Source organism: Octopus bimaculoides, chromosome 5 (assembly GCF_046866305.1).
Source record: "Octopus bimaculoides isolate indiv1 chromosome 5, ASM4686630v1, whole genome shotgun sequence".
NCBI lineage: Eukaryota > Metazoa > Mollusca > Cephalopoda > Octopoda > Octopodidae > Octopus > Octopus bimaculoides.
The window spans coordinates 100,996,160-101,017,070 of record NC_142932.1 but is presented as its reverse complement, the minus strand read 5'-3'; the positions used below and the strand labels follow the sequence as shown (position 1 = coordinate 101,017,070).

Genomic DNA, 20,911 nt, shown 5'->3' with positions numbered 1-20,911 from the left:
TTAGTCGAAGCAATCAACACTACGATTTTGTAAGCCTCGTACTTATTCTATCGGTCTCTTTTGCCGAACCACTAGGTAACGGGGACGTAAACACACCAGCATTGGTTGTCAGGTGATGGTGATGGAGCGACAAACACAGACACGAAGACACACACACACACATAAATATATATACATACATATACATATATACGACGTGCTTCTCTCAGTTTCTGTCTACCAAATCTATTCACATGGCTTTGGTCAGCCCGAGGCAATAGTAGAAGACACTTGCCCATGGTCTCACTCAGTGGGACTGAACCCGGAACCATGTGGTTGGGAAATGAGCTTCTTACCGCAGAGCCTATCAATAAAACTGAGATTTATTGATTGTCATGGAAAAGTAGGGATTTCTGGAAACTAAAGATATCTAAACGAAAGTATCATCTTTTGGTTTGAATGGCATTTGGGTATAATTAGTTTCAAGTTTTAGCACAAGGCCAGTAATTTCCTGGGTTGGAGTAATAAGTCAACTATATTGACCCTGAAGTATTTGTATGCTGTCAACTTAATGTGACAGTCCCCTGAAGGGAATAATACTACTGTTGGTTAGACCTAGGAAGCTGCACCGCTTCCTGTCGGCCTTGACACATTTCCTGTGTCCTTACGTTTACAAGGGGGAGACAAGCACCTCCACCCTTGAAAACATAAGGACACAGGAAATATGTCAAGGCCGACAGGAAGCGATGCAGCTTCCTGGGTCTAACCAACAGTAGTATTATTCCCTTCAGGGGACTGTCACATTAAGTTGACAGCATTCAACTACTTCATCGTATCACTACTGCATAAATCTCTCTGAGAGATTTAGAAATGTGATATTTCTAAATTGCCCCTGTGTTCAACTGGTACTTAATTTTTCGACCCCCGAAAGGATGAAAAGCAAAGTCAACTTCGGCACAATTTGAACTCAGAACATAAAGATGGACGAAATGCCGCTAAGCAATTAACCCTGAGCAATAACAATAGTGCCAATTCACCACCGGATATAATTGCATCTTCTCTTTTGATGAGATTAATAGCTTCGGTGATATGGGGTGTACGCTTCGTAACCACTTGTTTTGTGCCATTGCAGATCCACAGCTGGACAAAATTATGCATCAGCATCACTGGAAAGAGGATCTTCGTTTTAGATAAAGTCTGTGTAGCGGTAGATCTGAAGAATTTTTAAAACTCCAGAGAATTATTAAATATTTCTTATTGAGCCATGGCATTCGGTTCAGTTCAACTGTGCAGCACCTTGTAATTAAACTTAGTAGACAGAAACTGTATGGAAGAAAGCATGTCGTACATATGTGTGTGTATGCGCGCGCACGTGTATGTGTGCGTATGTATGTAGACAGACAGACAGATATGTATGTCTTTATGTTTATGTTTGTCCCCACAGAAGCTTGATAACCAGTGTTGGTTTGTTAACATCTCCGTAACTTACCGGTTCAGCAAAAAAAAAAATAGCCAGTACAATAAGTATCAGTTATTGAAACAAAATAAGTACTGGTGTCCATTTGTTCAACTAAACCCTTAAACGCGGTGTCCCAACAAGGCTGCAGTCCAATGGGTGAAACATGTAGAGGGTAGAAGGCGGTGAGCTGGCAGAAACGTTAGCACACCGGGCGAAATGCTTAGCGGTATTTCGTCTGCCGTTACGTTCTGAGTTCAAATTCCACCGAGGTCGACTTTGACTTTCATCCTTTTGGGGTCGATAAATTAAGTACCAGTTACACACTGGGGTCGATGTAATCGATTTAATCCCTTTGTCTGTCCTTTGTTTGTTCCCTCTTTTTTTGGCCCCTTGTGGGCAATAAAGAAATAAGAAACATGTAGAAGGTAAAAGATTAAAAGTGTGGTAATAATCAGTGTTATTACTACTAACAATTCCATCGGGGTCGACTTTGCCTTTCATCCTTTCGGAGTCGATTAAATAAGTACCAGTTACGCACTGGGGTCGATGTAATCGATTTAATCCCTTTGTCTGTCCTTTGTTTGTTCCCTCTATGTTTGGCCCCTTGTGGGCAATAAAGAAATAAGAAACATGTAGAAGGTAAAAAATTAAAAGTGTGGTAATAATCAGTGTTATTACTACTAACAATTCCATCGGGGTCGACTTTGCCTTTCATCCTTTCGAAGTCGATTAAATAAGTACCAGTTATGCTCTGGGGTCGATGTAATCGACTTAATCCCTTCCCCTAAATTTGAGGCCTTATGCTTCCAATAGAAAGGATTATTACTACTAACAGTTATTTCTATCATCTCACCAACCCGTCGAAAACGTGGCTTTGGAATGGTATTTAAACGTGGCTGATCGCCAAGGTTCACGACTAAAACAACAGATACCACAGCCTCGTTCTTAGAAGAGTAAAGCCTATTTACGGCCACTCGTTTCTAGTCTTCAACAATCTCTCCAGTTCGACAATCAGAATTACTACAAAAAGATAAAATAATCTCCATCGATTTGTATCCATGACTATTTCTTGGCAGTACCTGGAATAGCTGCCAGTTGATGTTATTACTCCAACTTCTTTTTTTTTACATCCACTTTTGTCTTAGTGGAGCTGCAGATTGAGGAACATGGTCGATATCAATTTTCTTTTTTAATTAAAACGGGTCTGACATTATAGAAATTGGGTCCATTGTACCGTTACTGTCAGAAGAATCTTCGTTTGCCATTTTATAACCATTTGGAAGTTGGTGAGAGGAGGTCAAATACCAAACAGCTAGTCTGCAAAAAGACTAACAATCATGTTTGTGGGCAGTTCGAGGAGAGATTTTGCTGCTATTTCTACTAAGTCGAGCGAACACAGAGATTTTCTCATTGACTAGGGGTGTAGAAATTTTATAAGCCTAGCAACTTAGGACATTAAAAGATAGGTTCAAGGTAACACTTTAAAAGCGTATCGGATACTGATTGGTCAGTATTGACAATGATATGTATGAAAAGACAGTAAAGACTGAGCATTGTGTTCAGTGATGTTAGATATAAAGTAGTGAGTATTGATTCTGCATCACGTTGAAGGCACCGATTCCCATCCGATCAATAAAGTTAAGCGACATGGAGCATAATTAATATTTATATAAGTAACCACTTCGAAAATCTAGGTGCAACTCTATATTTGGCCATATAAGAAATTGAACACAACACTGCAAGCTGAAGAAGCATTCCTGAAGTTTACATTGTTCCTGAAAAAAGCGGGGTGGTTGCGTATTTAATTACAAATCGCTTTAATCGGAAGTTAAACAACAGAGTTAAACAGCAACAACCGATTTACAGCTCGATGAGAGCTGGGTTCTAACACAACGCACTTCCAAAGGCTAAAGATATATTACCAACCCCTTACCTGGTCTCCCGATTTCTTATCGACTCATCTATCTACATTTCACTGAAATCTTATACCAGGAATGGGGAAAGCTCTGCTACGCAAGCTTTTAGTTTTTTCTTATGACATTGTTAAAAGATTTAGACTATAAAGGACTGAACATTTCATAAAGAAAATTCGAATTATATAGACTGGAGATAGGTTTATCCATATTTCCTTTGCCTAAGCAACAAAAAGCCTATGTGCGGTCGCTCAATCTGCTAGAAATGACAGCCGAATCTCCTTCAAATCATATGATCCCTAAGAACTTTTTTTAAAAAGCGGGCAACATTAGCTAACAAGGATGGTCACAGTTAGAATGCCTTTGACCACATTTCTACTTGGTCAAGGCTGGTCAAGGCTGGTCAAGAGCACTCCTACAACTACTACTATGACTACTACCATCTGTCTTTCGTCACGGTGTGACACATAAGATCAGTTTCTTAATTATACAAATAGAGAATAAGACAGACTTACACATTTGGAAAATGTCCAATAATCAAGCAACTAAGAAAAGAGCTTCAAAAGCTATTAAGAGCACGGCGATAGGACATGTCACTACACAGCATTGTCGATGTTTCAGCGTGACAGTTTTATAGTAGTACTGTCAATAAACCTTAGAAAACTTTGACTGCTAAAAATTTCTCATAAGTCACACGCGTGCGCACGCGTATACATATATATGTATACATACATGTGTGTGTGTGTGTGTGTGTGTGTGTGTGTGTGAATTATGTATGTCTATATACACACGAGTGGAGGCGCAATGGCCCAGTGGTTAGGGCAGCGGACGCGCGGTCATAGGATCGCGGTTTCGATTCCCAGACCGGGCGTTGTGAGTGTTTATTGAGCGAAAACGCCTAAAGCTCCACAAGGCTCCTGCAGGGGATGCTGATGAACCCTGCTGTACTCTTTCACCACAACTTTCTCTCACTCTTACTTCCTGTTTCTGTTGTACCTGTAATTCAAAGGGTCAGCCTTGTTACACTGTGTCACGCTGAATATCTCCGAGAACTACGTTAAGGGTACACGTGTCTGTGGAGTGCTCAGCCACTTGCACGTTAATTTCACGAGCAGGCTGTTCTGTTGATCGGATCAACTGGAACCCTCGACGTCGTAAGCGACGGAGTGCCAACAAAAGAATATACACACGTACATCAAGGCACGTGGTTTGGTGGTTAGGACATTCGGCTGATGACTGTAAGGTCGTGAGTTCGATTCCCGGCAGCGCGTCGTGCCTTTGAACAAGACACTTTATTTCCCTTTAACTCAGTCCACTCCGCTGGCAAAAATGAGTAGTACCTGTATTTCACATTGTCACATTCTATGGCACGCTGAATCTCCCTGAGAACTATGTTAAGAGTGCACGTATCTGTGTACTCAGCGACTTGCGCGTTTATTTCATGAGCAGGCTGTTCCATTGCTCGGATCAACTGGAACTCTCTTCGTTGTAACCGATTGAGTGCCAGTTATATATATATATATATATATATATATATATATATATATATATATATTTGACCGTTGACTGAACACTATTCAATTTTTTTTCTCCGTGTTTTTCTCCTTGTCTCCGTATTCTTTCTGTTGAAGAGCGTAGCTCGAAACGTCAAAGACTTTCCGTATTCCCGAGCGTCATACTAATATATCCTTTTGTTATTTACACCACCTGTCCTCGTCTGTTGTTATTATTTGTATATTCTCCCATATATATATATATGTATGTATGTATGTATATATATATATATATGGGAGAATATACAAATAATAACAACAGACGAGGACAGGTGGTGTAAATAACAAAAGTATATATTAGTATGACGCTCGGGAATACGGAAAGTCTTTGACGTTTCGAGCTACGCTCTTCATATATATATATATATATATATATATATATATATATATACACGTACATAAACACGAATACAGGTATATCAAATATCACAGAAGAAATTCTTGATTTTATAAAGGTTATCTCTACCTCGAGACAATGTATCATAATTACCAAATGGTAATAGAGACCAGCAGCGTACGAGGATGGGGTAATAATCTCATGAATCAAGGATTTTCCAAAATTGGTATGCAATTAAGGAAAGGGACAGGCGTGTCGTCAGGAGATAAAAGGACTGTTCTGGATATGTTTCTGCTTTAATAGGCATCATCAGTACGAAAACTGCCCTAACCTGTCAACAACAGCGGAGGGATACAGACATACGAAAACACTAGAACATTTTATGGCTAAGATAATTTGCATAAATTAAACTCAAATGAGCTAAGAGGAAATAACTTAATGTGGCCAGTGGCATATATATGAACAACATTGACAAATACAAGTATACCAAATACCATATTTCCCCTTTTTTATTCGTTGAGTTATATGTTGGCATTCTATCGCTTACGACATCGAGGGTTCCAGTTGATCCGATCAACGGAACAGCCTGCTCGTGAAATTAACGTGCAAGTGGCTGAGCACTCCACAGACACGTGTACCCTTAACGTAGTTCTCGGGGATATTCAGCGTGACACAGTGTGACAAGGCTGGCCCTTTGAATTACAAGCACAACAGAAACAAAGAGAGAAAGTTGTGGTGAAAGAGTACAGCAGGGTTCGCCAACATCCCCTGCCGAAGCCTCGTGGAGTTTTAGGTGTTTTCGCTCAATAAACACTCACAACGCCCGGTCTGGGAATCGAAACCGCGATCCTATGACCGCGAGTCCGCTGCCCTAACCACTGGACCATTGCGCCTCCACCGTTGAGTTATAACCATGTAAATATTTAGGCTTTGTCTCTCACTATTTAAATTACACATTTCGTTGGTCAAATATATGTTTAGTAGTTGGGGTGTGGATGAGTTGCTGCAGGCTTCTAAAAGCTGACCATATAACCAGCCGAATATAGATGATCCAATTCGTGGTAGCGAACCGTATCATCGAATGCTTAAAATATCCTACAGAAACTATTATGTTCCTGATTTATTTGTATAAAGAATAAAATGTCCAATGTCCAGAGTCCTCTGAAGTGAGTGAACTTTATCATTAAATGCTGAAAATATTCGATGGGAACCATTCTTATATTCCTGATTTCTTTGGTTAACGAATTACATGATTAGAGTTCACCGGCGATAATTTGGTTGTTACATGGGCGATTTATATGATATTTGACACCTAACTGTATCTTCGAGATGATTGTCGAGCAAGAGTGATTATTTCTCTGTGGTCGATCGAAATACTAGATATTGACGTGAAATTTCCCTCAAGCCTCACCCCATCATCTTAAAAATTTATATAATACTATTCGTGTGAAATTATTGCATAATGCTTTTATAATATGTTTGTAAAGTTGGTTTTAAGACATCTAACAGTCGAATATATCCTACAAATCACTTTCTTTGTCTTTTTTATGATGGTAGTTGTATGGGTGAGTAAATTATTGCTATTGATTTTGCCTTTCGAAAGAAAAGATAACATATTTCTAGTTTAACTTTTTTATTTTGTAATATGAGCTGTGAAATGTTTTTTGTTGTAAAGACTGTTTGTACGTAGTACATTTCTAATGGCGAGTTAATATAGATTTTTACAAGAGGCTTGTTTGACTAAATGTTTTATTTTGAGGTCAATTCTTTTTGTTCGTGCTGTTACTGTTCTTCTTTGGATCTCAGTGATTCCTAGGTCACTTATGATCAAAAGAAACTCCAGTCGTGACCACACATTCTTTATTTTCAGGTATAGTGTTTTCATTGTCAGTTTCTCTTTAAGACAATGGATGCGGTTTGAGGGAGATTCAGAGAGTCAGACTTGATATGTAAAATAAGAAAATGAGTTTAAAAATGCATGAGTCAAACATCATGGAAAATTTAAATATATTTCTCTCTCTTTTCGTCCATTCTAACCTGATTCGTGTATTGTATTAATCAGAGAAAGTGCATAACAAATTTTGTCAGAAACTCCTTTCAAAATTATGAAAAGGGCTTTAAAACTATGGCGTTGTCGAAGAGTTAACAAGTGCAATAGTCCTAGGAACGCAGAGACATTACGAGCAAGTGATTTCAGACGGCTCAGCCATAGTAAAAGCTAACTGAAACTGTCTTACTAATAAAGCTCTCCGGCAAGTTATGCTTACTTTTCAGAGCAGGAACATAAAAATTTTGATACACTATGAAAAATAAGTTTCAGAAGTATTTCATAGGTTTAGAAGGTTTTACATTCAGTGTTGGCCAGCAACCTTTTAGCTACCTTTCATGCTCAAATAAGTTAGATAGGTTTACCCATTATTACAATCAAATGAAAGAAGGAGCCCTATGTGCATCCGCTCGAACATATCTCTCCCAAATCATATCCCATCGTCTTAAAAGTATCAATCAGCTCATGTCCTATCATCTTTAGAAATGTAGAAATACATTAGATAACATTGTCGTGGATGCCTCTAAAGATATGGAATTGTTGTGGCAAGTATAAGTTTCAGTATGTCTGTTCGATGAGGCTGCGGCTAGATTTGAATAATGCTACAAACCATGCTCTTCTATCTAAAAATAAAAGGACACATTAGCTAACGTTGTCCAGAATGTTGTTGTTGGCACTCCGTCGCTTACGACGTCGAGGGTTCCAGTTGATCCGATCAACGGAACAGCCTGCTCGTGAAATTAACGTGCAAGTGGCTGAGCACTCCACAGACACGTGTACCCTTAACGTAGTTCTCGGGGATATTCAGCGTGACACAGTGTGACAAGGCTGACCCTTTGAATTACAGGCACAACAGAAACAGGAAGTAAGAGTGAGAGAAAGTTGTGGTGAAAGAGTACAGCAGGGTTCGACACCATCTCCTGCCGGAGCCTCGTGGAGTTTTAGGCACTTTCGCTCAATATACACTCACAACGCCAGGTCTGGGAATCGAAACCGTGATCCTATGACCGCGAGTCCGCTGCCCTAACCACTGGGCCATTGCGCCTCCACGTTGTCCAGAATGCCGCTAAAATAATAGCATGATCTGAGCTGAAGCACTTTTAATCATATCTGCTCAGATTTTAATTATTGTTAGACAACAAAAAAATCAATACAAACAACAATTTAAAACTAAAATTTACAAAGTCATAGAAATAAGTTTATTTTCATTAATTAATATATTACATATCACATACTCGAAATTTTTTGTTGGTTGACGAATTGGCCAAATCATTAGCGCGTCGGCAAAACTCCTTATGGGTGTTTAATTACAGCCTCTTACGATCTAAGTTCAATTCCAGTCTGAAACTGATTTTTCCTATCCTTTATTTGAAATGTCTGTGAAATATGTATCCGTCAAATATTTGGATCGATTTAATCGAATATACCCACCTTCATATTTGAGTTCTTGTGTCAAACCTAATTTATCGATATTGATAGACATTTCAAAACGGCACTGGTGCTGTTGATTGTGTAGCAACATTAGGCTTTGTAGTCAAAAGAAATCTCTAAAGAATATTTAAAAGATATTTCATTTTAATCACAATATCTACTGAAACATCGTTTTCAATCCATTATCCTATAACTGCGTCATAGAACATTTGTTGAGATGTAATTTTAGCATGGTAATAGTTTTCAATATTTCACATTTACAATTGCTAGATGGAAGTATAGAAATTAGAAGTCTAACTAAACTTACACACATACAGCACCTTTCTCCCTTAACTCAGTAAAAAAAGGAATTCTGTCCTTTAACTAATAGAAAAACCACAAACGTGTGTGTGTGTGTGTGTGTGTGTGTGTGTGTGACAAGAAGAAAATGGAGGGAATCCGGAGGTAGTATTCATCAGCTGTTAGACATTATATTATGTCTATTTATTTAAAACAATTCTGATAATATATATATATATATATATATATATATATATATATATATATATATATATATATATATAAATCAAAAAAAGCAACACGGATTTTTAAAGGCTATTGCAGTACGCATGTTTCATGCTACTTCATTTATTTAAGCAATGTGAGCATTACATTAAATGTAAAATGCATTTTACATTTAATGTAATGCTCACATTGCTTAAATAAATGGAGTCGCATGAAATGATCGTACTGCAGTAACCTTGAATATCCTTGTTGCTTATTTTGATTTTTGATCCCCTTATTTTGGGGATTGTTTGGATAATACCATACTAAATTCTGGTGCCTAAACTTAAGTACCATATTCACTTTGATTCTAAATGTTATATATATATATATATATATACTCTCCGTTTTTGTTTCTTTGTTTGTTTTTTCCTTCTCTTTCCATTTTTTTCCTCTCAGCCCTTTCTGTCGAAGAGTGTAGGCTCGAAACGTCAAAGACTTTTCTATTCTTCCCGAGCGTCAAACTAATACATTTGCTTGTTGATCCCACACTTGTCTTCGTCTTTTTCTAGTAAATTTGAACTATATATAGTGATAGATCGCTAGCCACGAAACCTTTTTCTATTTTCTCTCCCTGTTTATTTCTGTGTTCCTTTCTGTCGAAGAACGTAGGATCGAAACGTAAAAGACTTTCTCACTTCCCGAGCGTTAAACTAATACATCTGTTTGTTGTTTACACACCCGTCTTTTGTTTTTTTGTAAATTCTCACTATATATATATATATATATATATATATATATATATATATATATATATATATATATAAGCCTGATTGAAGAATGAAAATATAAATTATATTGTAAGTTTAAGTTTTAGAAGAAAAGATATTTTTCGTTTTGAAAAATAATTAGCGAAAAAAGGTGCATGAAAAAGTACAAAAAAAAAGCCCTTTATTTAGAAGCAGGTTAATTGAGATATTGGTGCGTATTACTTGTGGCTACTGAATTGAAGATCTCGTTTTAAATTGTGGTAACATTATCTTAAATATACAAAATAAAAACGCTGGTTTAATTATTTTAAGAAGTGCATGTAATTATAGGTGGATATGTATGCATACATATATATATATATATATATATATATATATATATATATATATATATATATATATATATATATGCAATCACCTATTTAGCCCCACCGATAAATCGGTCATTATAACTAAAATCTTTAAAGCAAATAAACATAAATGCGTGTTCCGGCGAAAGGCGCTGTACAAATTAAAATAAGTCAAAATTGCATTTGTTCGTTAAGGATATGTTCAAAAATAAACCTAAACAAATCAATTCTTTGTGCTTGAATATGAGATGCATGGCTTCGTTATTCCAGATCTGTTCACACTGTGCTCACTGAATCAATCTGTTGGTAACTTTTTATAAGGTTGTACACTAAACCCGCCGTGACCAGAGTCAGTCCAAAGAGACTTGACACCTGCAAGAATGGAACAGAAAATTTTATGCAGATTTGACTACAATAAGTTCTAAGATTTAGGGAAAAGTAAAACAAGAGATGTTAATAATAATAATAACAATAATAATAATAATAATAATAATAATAATAATTTCTACTATAGACACAAGGCCTGAAAATTGCGGGGAAGGGCTAAGTGGATTGCATCGATTCCACTACTCAACTGCTACTTGATTTATCGGCCCCAAAGGATAAAAGTTGACCTCGGCGGAATATGAACTCAGAACGCAAAGACGAACGAAATGCCGCTAAGCATTTCGCCCGGCGTGCTAATGATTCTGCCAACTCGTCGCCTTAATGATAATAATAATAATTCTTTCTGCGAAAGACACAAGGCCTCGGTGTTTCACTGGTACTTAATTTATCGACCCCGAAAGGACGAAAGGTAAAGTTGACCTCGGTGGAATTTGAACTCAGAACATAGAGACGGACGAAATGCTGCTAAGCATTTTGCTCGGTATGCTAACGATTCTACCGGCTCACTACCTTGATAATAATAATAATAATAATAATAATAATAATAATAATAATAATAATAATAATAACAATAATGAAATAGTGCTCATGGGAACTGCCCATATCCTACGTAAAACACTGTCTATGTAATCTCAAATTTTAAAACAAACTTATAATGATTTTCTTATGTTTTCTTAAACATTCTCTAAAACAATACTTTGTGCAAAACCAAATATATGACACCCTAGTCATAACACCAACTTGAACTTCTAACTTGTTGTCTCTTGAGGTCTCTGGGTGAGACTTGGAGTCAACTTGTACAAATACGAAGCAAAAGTCAAACATATAATAATAATAATAATAATAATAATAATATTAATAATATTAATAATAATAATAATAATGTCAAAAGGTCCTTCAATAAGGGTTGTTTAAGGATGTTGAACGAAACACTCATGTTTCCAAGGGTGAATTATCCAAACCCCAAAGAATTCCTCTCGACACATGGCTATGATGCTCCCCAACTACTTCTGCTCATGATCAGAGATGCACATATCGAAAGCCAGTAAGGGACATACTCAAATGTTTGAGGTCAAACAACTGACAAGCAAATCTGTGGTAATGAACAGAATATTCGCTGTAACCCATCTTTTATACCAAGACAAAACAATGTACATGATAACACTTCCAATCAGTTAAGATGTGAACCATGAAAGCCACTGCTTTCATAATAATAATAAATTTGTTTAATATTTAAAATAAGAATAATTCTTTCTAAGATTGATATGATAATGCATGAAATTCATTAAAGAATACAAGGCTCCGTAGTTAAATATAAAATACTAAGCATTTGGGAAGCTACAAAGGAAAAAATTATCAAGTGATTTCATGTAATGTGGTGCCAGGTCAGCTTACTTGGGATGTTAAACGCCAGCTATGCCCCTCCCCTTCCACCTCAAGAGTATTCAATCCGCAATCTCCAAATTCATCCGACTTATAAAATAGAGTTGGACGAGATTATTTGGGATCACTGGTCAAGTTGGAAAGTTTCATTGTCCCGAGACTATTTTAAACGTAATTTGCACGAGACCACCAGTTAACATACTGGAGCACATATTATGTAATTACTACGGAAACCCTTTATCGTATCGAAGACCTAGTTCCGTCGATCTTTTTCGTTTTCGAAACAGGATTTGAACTATTTAAACACAGGCTATAGTCATTTTTATCAGCAAGTACTAATGGAGTCGATAATTCCTTTGTATGATCTACTCCGTTTTCAGTGGAATAAGGAGTAGGCGTTGCAATGGGTACCACTTTAAGGTACACATGAGGGTTGGCTGAAAAAGTCATAAACTGAACAAGTCATTCTCATGGAATGTGACCAAATGAAGTCTACTACAGTTTTATGAAGTGCCATTGGATAGAAGAAAGCCGTCAGCAACTTTTGTCCACGATCTGATTTCGATTTTTGGTTGAAGGTCTCTCATTTGACAATACAGATATCTTTGAGAAAGCACGAACGGTGTTACTTCAATCTTTTTCTTGAGCCCTTTGCTTCCTATAGAGAATAAGCCAGCGACGACTTTTTCTCCACTGTTCTCGATTCTGGAATGTCTTCTCTGCTTTTCACCAGTTGGACCCCTGCTTTTCCAGCCCTGCCTCAGTATCTCGCCTCCAGCTATATGTAGGGGACCCCCTCTTCTGTCTCCCTTGTTGATTGCCAGTCAGAGTCTGACGTTCTCCTATTGGAAGACCTTCCTCTCTGAAGTCTTGTTGGTTTTGAATTACCATCGATGCTTCTGTAACTTTGCTTTTATTTTTCGGGATACGATTGTTAGTCTGATGCAAACCTATTTTTATCTCTGGAAGGTGATCCATATTAGTTTAGTCACTTTTTTTTTGTTTTGGCTTGCTCAGCATGGGAGGTCTTACTAGGATCTTACGCTCTTGGTGGTCATTGAAGTACACAAGCCACCACATCAAAATAAGGAGTGGACCTTGCAGTGGGTACCATTTTAAGGTAGGAACGAGGGTCGGCTGAAAAGTTCATGGGCTGAACAAGATACTCTCATGGAATGTAACCATGTGAAAAAATTTTTCAGCATAGTCCCCCTTACGGTCCACACTCTTCTTCCATCGGTGTTGCAGTGATTCCCATGGTGAAGAGGCTTTCATCCTGTTGGTCAAAGAAGTCATCAACAGCAGGTATGATGTTACCATCATTACGATACTGATTCCCAGTCAAGTGTTTTTACATATTGGGAAACATATGATAGTCAGATGGGGCATAGTCAGATAGGACCAAATCAAGAGAATAGAGGTGATCAACAAGTTCCAAGCCATAACCACGCGCAGCAGCCTCCATTTGAAGCCAAGGACTTGTGCTCTGTAGCACTGTCCTGGTGAAATAAAACCCTTTTCATCGGTTTTCTTGGGTGTTTGGTCTTGATAGCCTTTTGCAACTGCCTAAGCAAGTTGGTATAGTACTCTCTATTGATGGTGTGGCCCTTTTGAATATAGTCAATAAACAAATTGCCTATTGCATCCCAAAAAACCGAGACAATCATCTTTCCTGCTGATAAAACGACCTTGGCCTTCCTTAGAGCAGGTGAGAAGGGGTGTTTCCACTGTATGAGTTTTCTCTTTGTCTCTGGCTCAAAATGATGAAACCAACACTCACCCTGGGTTAGGAAACGTTCAAGGAAATCGGCTGGATCTACCGCAAACAATGTCAAATTTTGCTCTGATGTGATCAGACTAATGCACCTTTGATCAGGTGCCAGAAGACGTGACACCCACCGAACAGAAACCTTCGTCATGCCAAATTCATAGTGCAGAATATTCTCAACTCTCTCACTGGATAGTCTATAGCATTGGCTATCTGATTTATTGTCAATTGCCTGTCATACGTCACCATATGGTGAACATGATCACTACCTCGATGGTGGCAGTTGCAGGATGTCCAGTCCTTGGGTCATCTTCAAGACTCTCCCTTCCCCTCCTAAATTCAGCTGACCACTTTTGTACTGTTGATAAAGCTGGAGCATCATTTCCTAACGTAGCACCCATATCAACATGAATTTCTTTGGAGGCTAAACCCTTTTTTTTTTTGCAGGTACTTGATAACACCACGATGAGAAATTCTGTCCATTTTCAAGAGAAGTCGCTACTAGTTAGTTTTGAAGTCTTCTTTGAACAGTCAATTGCCAGTTTACCTGGAAAGAAACAATGCACGTGTTAATAAGAAGGGTCGAAATTAATGCATGCAAGATCTCACAGCCCTAATGTCACTCCTTCAAAGCAAGCCTATGAAATTTTCAGCCTACTCTCTATGATTAAAACCTGAAAAATTTAGATTTTATCATGTAGACATGATAAAGACAACGTCGAAACAAATTTTACTGAATTTTCCCCAGCAGCAATGTGACTCATAGTAAGTTATTTCCGTAAGTAAATAAATAAACAAATGAATGAATGAATAAATGAATATACCCTTACTGGACACACAAGTTTGAGAACGATGTTATCTTAAAGTAGTGAGCTACATTCTACTTCCTTCTCTTAGCCATCCCTCAAGTGTCCTGTTTAGTATATGTATTGTATGAATCCCATTCCTCTAACACCTGAGAAATACTGAATAGTGTAGTACCTCCCACACAAAGAACATTCCAGAAATGAATATACATACATACATACATATTAAATATGTGTGTGCGCGCGTACAAGTGAATGCACAAACGAAAGTGACACTCAACACATTTCGTAAGAGCTAGTGCGTATGTGTGTGTGCGTGTTTGTGGTATACATATCAACATACACAGACATGTATATACATACATATATTCAGCTTTGTGACATTTTACTCACCAGTATTTCACCAGACTGAGGCGGCGAGCTGGCAGAAACGTTAGCACACCGGGCGAAATGCTTAGCGGTATTTCGTCTGCCGTTATGTTCTGAGTTCAAATTCCGCCGAGGTCGACTTTGCCTTTCATCCTTTCGGGATCGATAAATTAAATAGCAGCTGCGTACTGGGGTCGATGTAATCGACTGCCACTCCCCCCAAAATCACACCTTTTTCGTCTGAAGATATTTACATTTTTTTCTTTTTACCGCAAAGGTTTCTCCCATGGTTTTTAAGTGCGTAGTACCAAAATATTGGCCGCAATCGGTCGTGAGTAGGGGTGAGGGTGAGTTGAAAATAAAACCAGGAATTTTCAAATCTTTTTCATAGAAAGATGCCCCCATCATTTTGAAGGCCGTGGTGAAAAGAAGTTGGAAACATCAACATCAAAACGGAGAAAATCCAACTTATGTGGGCGTCCTGATCCGATACTCCGCCCAGATTTTAATTCGTGACTGCCACCAAATACTTAATCCAAACGGTTTCACTTTTGCCATTATTGTTTATTGATTATCTGTTCGCCTTCTAAAATATTTCTTTAGAAACATCAGAAACGTGTACTTCCGTCTATACTAGAGATGCTGCATGTATGCACCCAAATTATACCTCCCCTCACTCTCTACAAACATAGTTCTATAACCATTCATTGCAATATATTCTTTAGACAGAGTTTTTATTCTGTGGACTTTCATTTGGATGTAGGGTCATATGTATGCTAAGATATATTTTATCAATCTCTCTTTCTCTTTTACTTGTTTCAGTCATTTGACTGCGGCCATGCTGGAGCACCGCCTTTAGTCGAGCAAATCGACCCCAGGACTTATTCTTTTTGGAAGCCTAGTACTTATTCTATCGGTCTCCTTTGCCGAACCGCTACGTTAAGGGGACGTAAACACACCAGCATCGGTTATCAAGCGATGTTGGGGGGGGGGACAAACACAGACACACAAAACATATACACACACATACAGTTTCCGTCTACCAAATCCACTCACAAGGATTTGGTCGGCCCGAGGCTATAGTAGAAGACACTTGCCCAAGGTGCCATACAGTGGGACTGAACCCAGAACCATGTGGTTGGGAAGCTAGCTACTTACCACACAGCCACTCCTGCACAATGTCAAATATATTTTGAAAATTTTTTTTTTATCTACGCTAACATATATTTCCTTACACTAAAATAAAATCTTGAAAAAATCGCTTCGTTATATATTCAACCTCCTATACAAAACTGCCCACGATTTAAAAAAAATTTCAGTAAATGTTTCCGTGGTTCTACTTACCTTCATCCATAGATGATAGTGCTTCCATACATAAAGCATTTGAACTTTCCATAAAGCAATAGAACATGGAATGTAAGCATCAGTGTTATGCGATTCTTTACACCTGTAAACGAAGTCATTGAATTCAATATTTGATTAGTTTTCTATACTTGACCTACATCAGTTACAGTAGAAACAGGCAAATATTTAGTTAGCTTTTTTTGTTTTGTTCTTGTTTTACGTGACCGACTTAAGTTATATATGACAGAATGGACTGTCATCAATCAGCGCTAAAGCCATTTCATTATATAAACTCGCATCAGAAAAAAGAAACATTGTTTTGATTATTTAAAAAGACAAGACAGCGAAACTATCTCTAGAAACTCGAAACTGAACTTTCTAATGCATTTCTTCCAAAATGTTTTTCTTTAGTAAGTAATGATTCCTTCAAAACATTATCCTGTGGAGGAACTACTTGATTCTGTTTTATTTAGAGTGTTTACATTAAGTCTGCCGTTTATATAACCAGTTAAATAAACATTCATTACTTATACAATGTTACCGTTGAACTTTGGTGTCTCTTTAGAGCTAGGCAGAGTGAATTATCGAAAGATGTCTTAATCATAGCCGCATTCGAAAGAGGTGGTCAACACTAATTACAATTCAGCAGTTAGATACGGTTCACTCGTAACATATATATAACTGTACGTTAAATACAGAGAGGCTGGATTATCTATATATCTACATGTTATACTTAGCACGATCATTTATGACTCGAAATATTGGTCATTGCGGGGGACCAGAGCGGAAGCAGTAAAGGTAACGACAGTTGAAGAGACAAATGGGTTGAGAGTGCTTGGGAAATTATGGCACAAGACAAGAAACGGAGACCGCATGGGATAATTTAACCCTAGGCACGTGACGACCTGGAGTCAAACAACATTAACAGTGTCAAAAGGAACTGTAGATGAATAAAGGACTGAGAAATACAGACTCCCTCTGTCAATAGCTACGCTAAGACAGGTCAATACAGGCAAGCAAACAGAGAGAGAGAGAGAGAGAGAGAGAGAGAGAGAGAGAGAGAGAGAGAGAGAGAGAGATGAAAAGGTATAAAAGATGGTGAGAGAAGCAGAGCGAGTAGAGGAACAGAGAGAAAGTAAATAATAATTTATACGAGGACTGCAACATAGAAGGTAGTTTTTGTTTTAGTCCAAGTTAACCCTGAGTGCAGCCATGACCATATCACCTTCTTTCGGACATTAAGTAATCAGGTATTAAATAATATTATCCAGTATATGCCACCTTTTTCAGGGCAGTAGGATGTAATCTGAGAAAAATTAGGTTGTTACTAGAAGTGCGGCGGGCGACTATAAAGAAACACTTACATAGGCTTGTCTTAGGAGATTAAATTTGGTGTACTGCCTTCTCTGTCGCAATATCTTTATGGAAAAAAAATGTGAATTGCGTCTTCTCGCGCTCGACATTGTATTTTACGATATCTTGTCCGGTCTCAGCACAAATTGTCTGAATCTCTTATACGCCATTTTTATATATTCCTTATTTATATATTCATTACTCTTTTACTCTTTTACTTGTTTCAGTCATTTGACTGCGGCCACGCTGGAGCACTGCCTTTAGTCGAGCAAATCGACCTCAGGACTTATTCTTTGTAAGCCTTGTACTTATTCTATCGGTATCTTTTTCCGAACCGCTAAGTTACGGGGACGTAAACACACCAGCATTGGTTGTCAAGCGATGTTGGGGGGACAAACACAGACACACAAACATATATATATACATATATACGACGGGCTTCTTTCAGTTTCCGTCTACCAAATCCACTCACAAGGCTTTGGTCGGCCCGAGGCTATAGTAGAAGTCACTTTCCCAAGGTGCCACGCAGTGGGACTGAACCCGAAACCATGTAATTGGTAAGCAAACTACTTACCACACAGCCACTAAAAAATTTTAAAAACGCAAAAAAATGGATTCCTGTTTTCTAATTTTACATAAGGCAATTACATTCAAAAACTCTATATTCTGTTTGTAAGTAGTGAAATGACTCAACAGAAATTGCAGGCTGAATTTGTCCAAATCTTTACTTCTTGCACGGTCGTCGATCGCTATCGATAATGCATGGAAATTATAAAAAAATAAACACTATCTGTACACACTCCTCGTTCATATCTGGCGTGTTGTACCACAGTGTTAAGACCGCGCCATTTATGGGATACGAAATGTTGACCCATGGGTCAGAACGAAATCCCAATAATTAGTAGTCATCGCTTATCGTTTTGTTTTGTTTTGTTATGTTTTTTACTTCGTTAGAAGACCAAAGAAATATTGCACTTCGTGGTTTCTTGAATTTCTTTTGATGAACTTGATTACACAGCCTATCTGGTCTTTCGACCTTTAAAAGAAGTAACGAAATCGTTATTAGATACGCTTAACTGTCTTAAATAGAAAGAAGACACGTTGGATTATCCATTTCTGGATACAGTAAAAGAAATACTATGAGATTGTTGTGACAGGAATACTTTTGATCATAGCTGACGAAGGGCAAAACTACAGGGTCCGGCAGAAAGGTTGTCCTGATTTCGAAGGTTAAAAAAACAAACGCATGAAGTTGCATGAAAAAACTTTGTAAGTTAAAGAAGTGATTTTAAATTCTCAAACGCAGGATAATGCTAATAATATAGCCTGAACAGTATAAACTACCCCTATTTTGCAGAAAAAAGTGTAGTGGCCAGCCTACACTTTTTTCTGCAAAATAGGGTAGTTTATCCTCTTCGGGCTATATTATTAGCATTATCCTGCGATTGAGAATTTAAAATCACTTCTTTAACTTTCTAAGACATCTCAACGCTTCTAAGAGCAAACTTCGTTTGTTTGTTTACGTTCATCGTAATTTGAATTTACAAAAACTTTGTATTTCTATGAAGTTCATTAAATACCATTTTTTTTTTCAGGTAGTTCCCACCATGGCCGGGAGTGGAGAGTGTCGTTTTTTTCTTGTATCTTCATGTGTTTATTTTTTATTTGCCTTTGAAATCGGGGAAGCCTTTCTGTTGTACCCTGTATAACACACCTATAACAATTGCACTCACTCTTTACAATATATTTCTATAAAAATAAGATACGCACCGATTGTAAAGTTCAAATATCAGAGATATGTTGCTTTTTCCGACTTCTAAAGGAAGTCCCAGTTTTTTTAGGTCGCATTCTTTAAGTTGTACCCCTTCTTCTACCATTTGTGCTAGACTGAAAATGCCCTGAAAAGTTTAAATATTAAAAGTATCAAATATTAACAAATATGTACAAAAAACGTTTCCTTCTTTCAGAATATTGAGTATTTCATAGACTATTAGAGCATTCATTCGGGAAAATGAAAAGCAAAGTCAAACCCCAACAGACAATTGAACAAACACATTAATATCAAATCATTTAAGACTCTCTAAAATATAATTTACTATCCCCATTGTATTTAAATAAAACACATTACAATATATATCATTTTCTATAGCAGTTTTCTTTCTTATCGATCGATTATTAAATAAAACGGTAGTGTAACAAAAACAATACAGCCTAGGACTTAATGCTTTTTTCTTTTTTTCTTTTTTTTTTTTTCTTTTTCAGAGGATTACTTTTATTAGCTTAACCGGCACATTGCCTGAACTCCGTCTTATCTCGTTCGACATTGTATTTTTAGGTATCTTTTCCAGTCTCAGCTCAAATTGTCTGTATCTATTATACGCCTTTTTTTTTTCTTTTACATATTCTTATCCATTGTTCATTATCTTATCATTATATGATTTTTAAAACGACTAAAATGGATTCCTGTCTTCTAATTTTACACAAGAGAATTACATTCCATTTTAAGACTTCATATCCTGTTTGTAAAGAAAATATGTAAACACTAAAACAAAGTAACTAGAATGAAATGAAAGAGGCTTTTGTAGGCGCGGATATGAAATTAAAATTACCTAAGTAGAATATGACATTTAAGTTTGTGAAAACTATTTTACTTAATGCTTAAAACAATGGTTTTGCTCAGAACGAAATACGATCGAGTGAATCACTTAACAAAAATGAGTTTGTCAGCAGAGATAGACATCTCAGGAACTGCTTGAGTTTCCATGTTTACATCACATACAGCAAAAAGAAGGCGAACCCAAATTTTAGTGTACACAAAGAGATATTCTCTTCGGGTTTGCCTTCTCTTTTTGATATGTGATGTAAACATGGAAACTCAAACAGATGTCCTCTGTGTGTGTGTGTGTGTGTGTGTGTGTGTGTGTTATTTCTTTACTACCCACAGGGGGCTACACACAGAGGGGACAAACAAGGACAGACAAACGGATTAGGCGATTATATCGACCCCAGTACGTAACTGGTACTTATCTAATCGACCCCGAAAGGATGAAAGGCAAAGTCGACCTCGGCGGAATTTGAACTCAGAACGTAGCGGCAGACGAAATGCCTATTTCTTTACTGCCCACAAGGGGCTACACACAGAGGGGACAAACAAGGACAGACAAACGGATTAAGTCGAT

The 20,911-nt window shown here is 37.4% G+C and overlaps 1 protein-coding gene across 1 annotated transcript in view; it reads right to left on the bottom strand.

Moving 5' to 3' along the window:
* Window positions 1–8,464: 8,464 nt before the first annotated feature.
* The window catches only part of LOC106868348 (protein sel-1 homolog 3), a 63,853-nt gene continuing 51,406 nt past the window's right edge, over window positions 8,465–20,911 (bottom strand). Inside the window, exons 23-25 of the mRNA XM_089352784.1 lie at window positions 19,503–19,630; window positions 16,380–16,482; window positions 8,465–10,694 (exon numbers count right to left, since the gene is read on the bottom strand). Coding sequence (XP_089208910.1) covers window positions 10,599–10,694; window positions 16,380–16,482; window positions 19,503–19,630 — 327 coding nt within the window. The 3' untranslated portion in view covers window positions 8,465–10,598. The remainder of the gene's footprint in view (window positions 10,695–16,379; window positions 16,483–19,502; window positions 19,631–20,911) is intronic.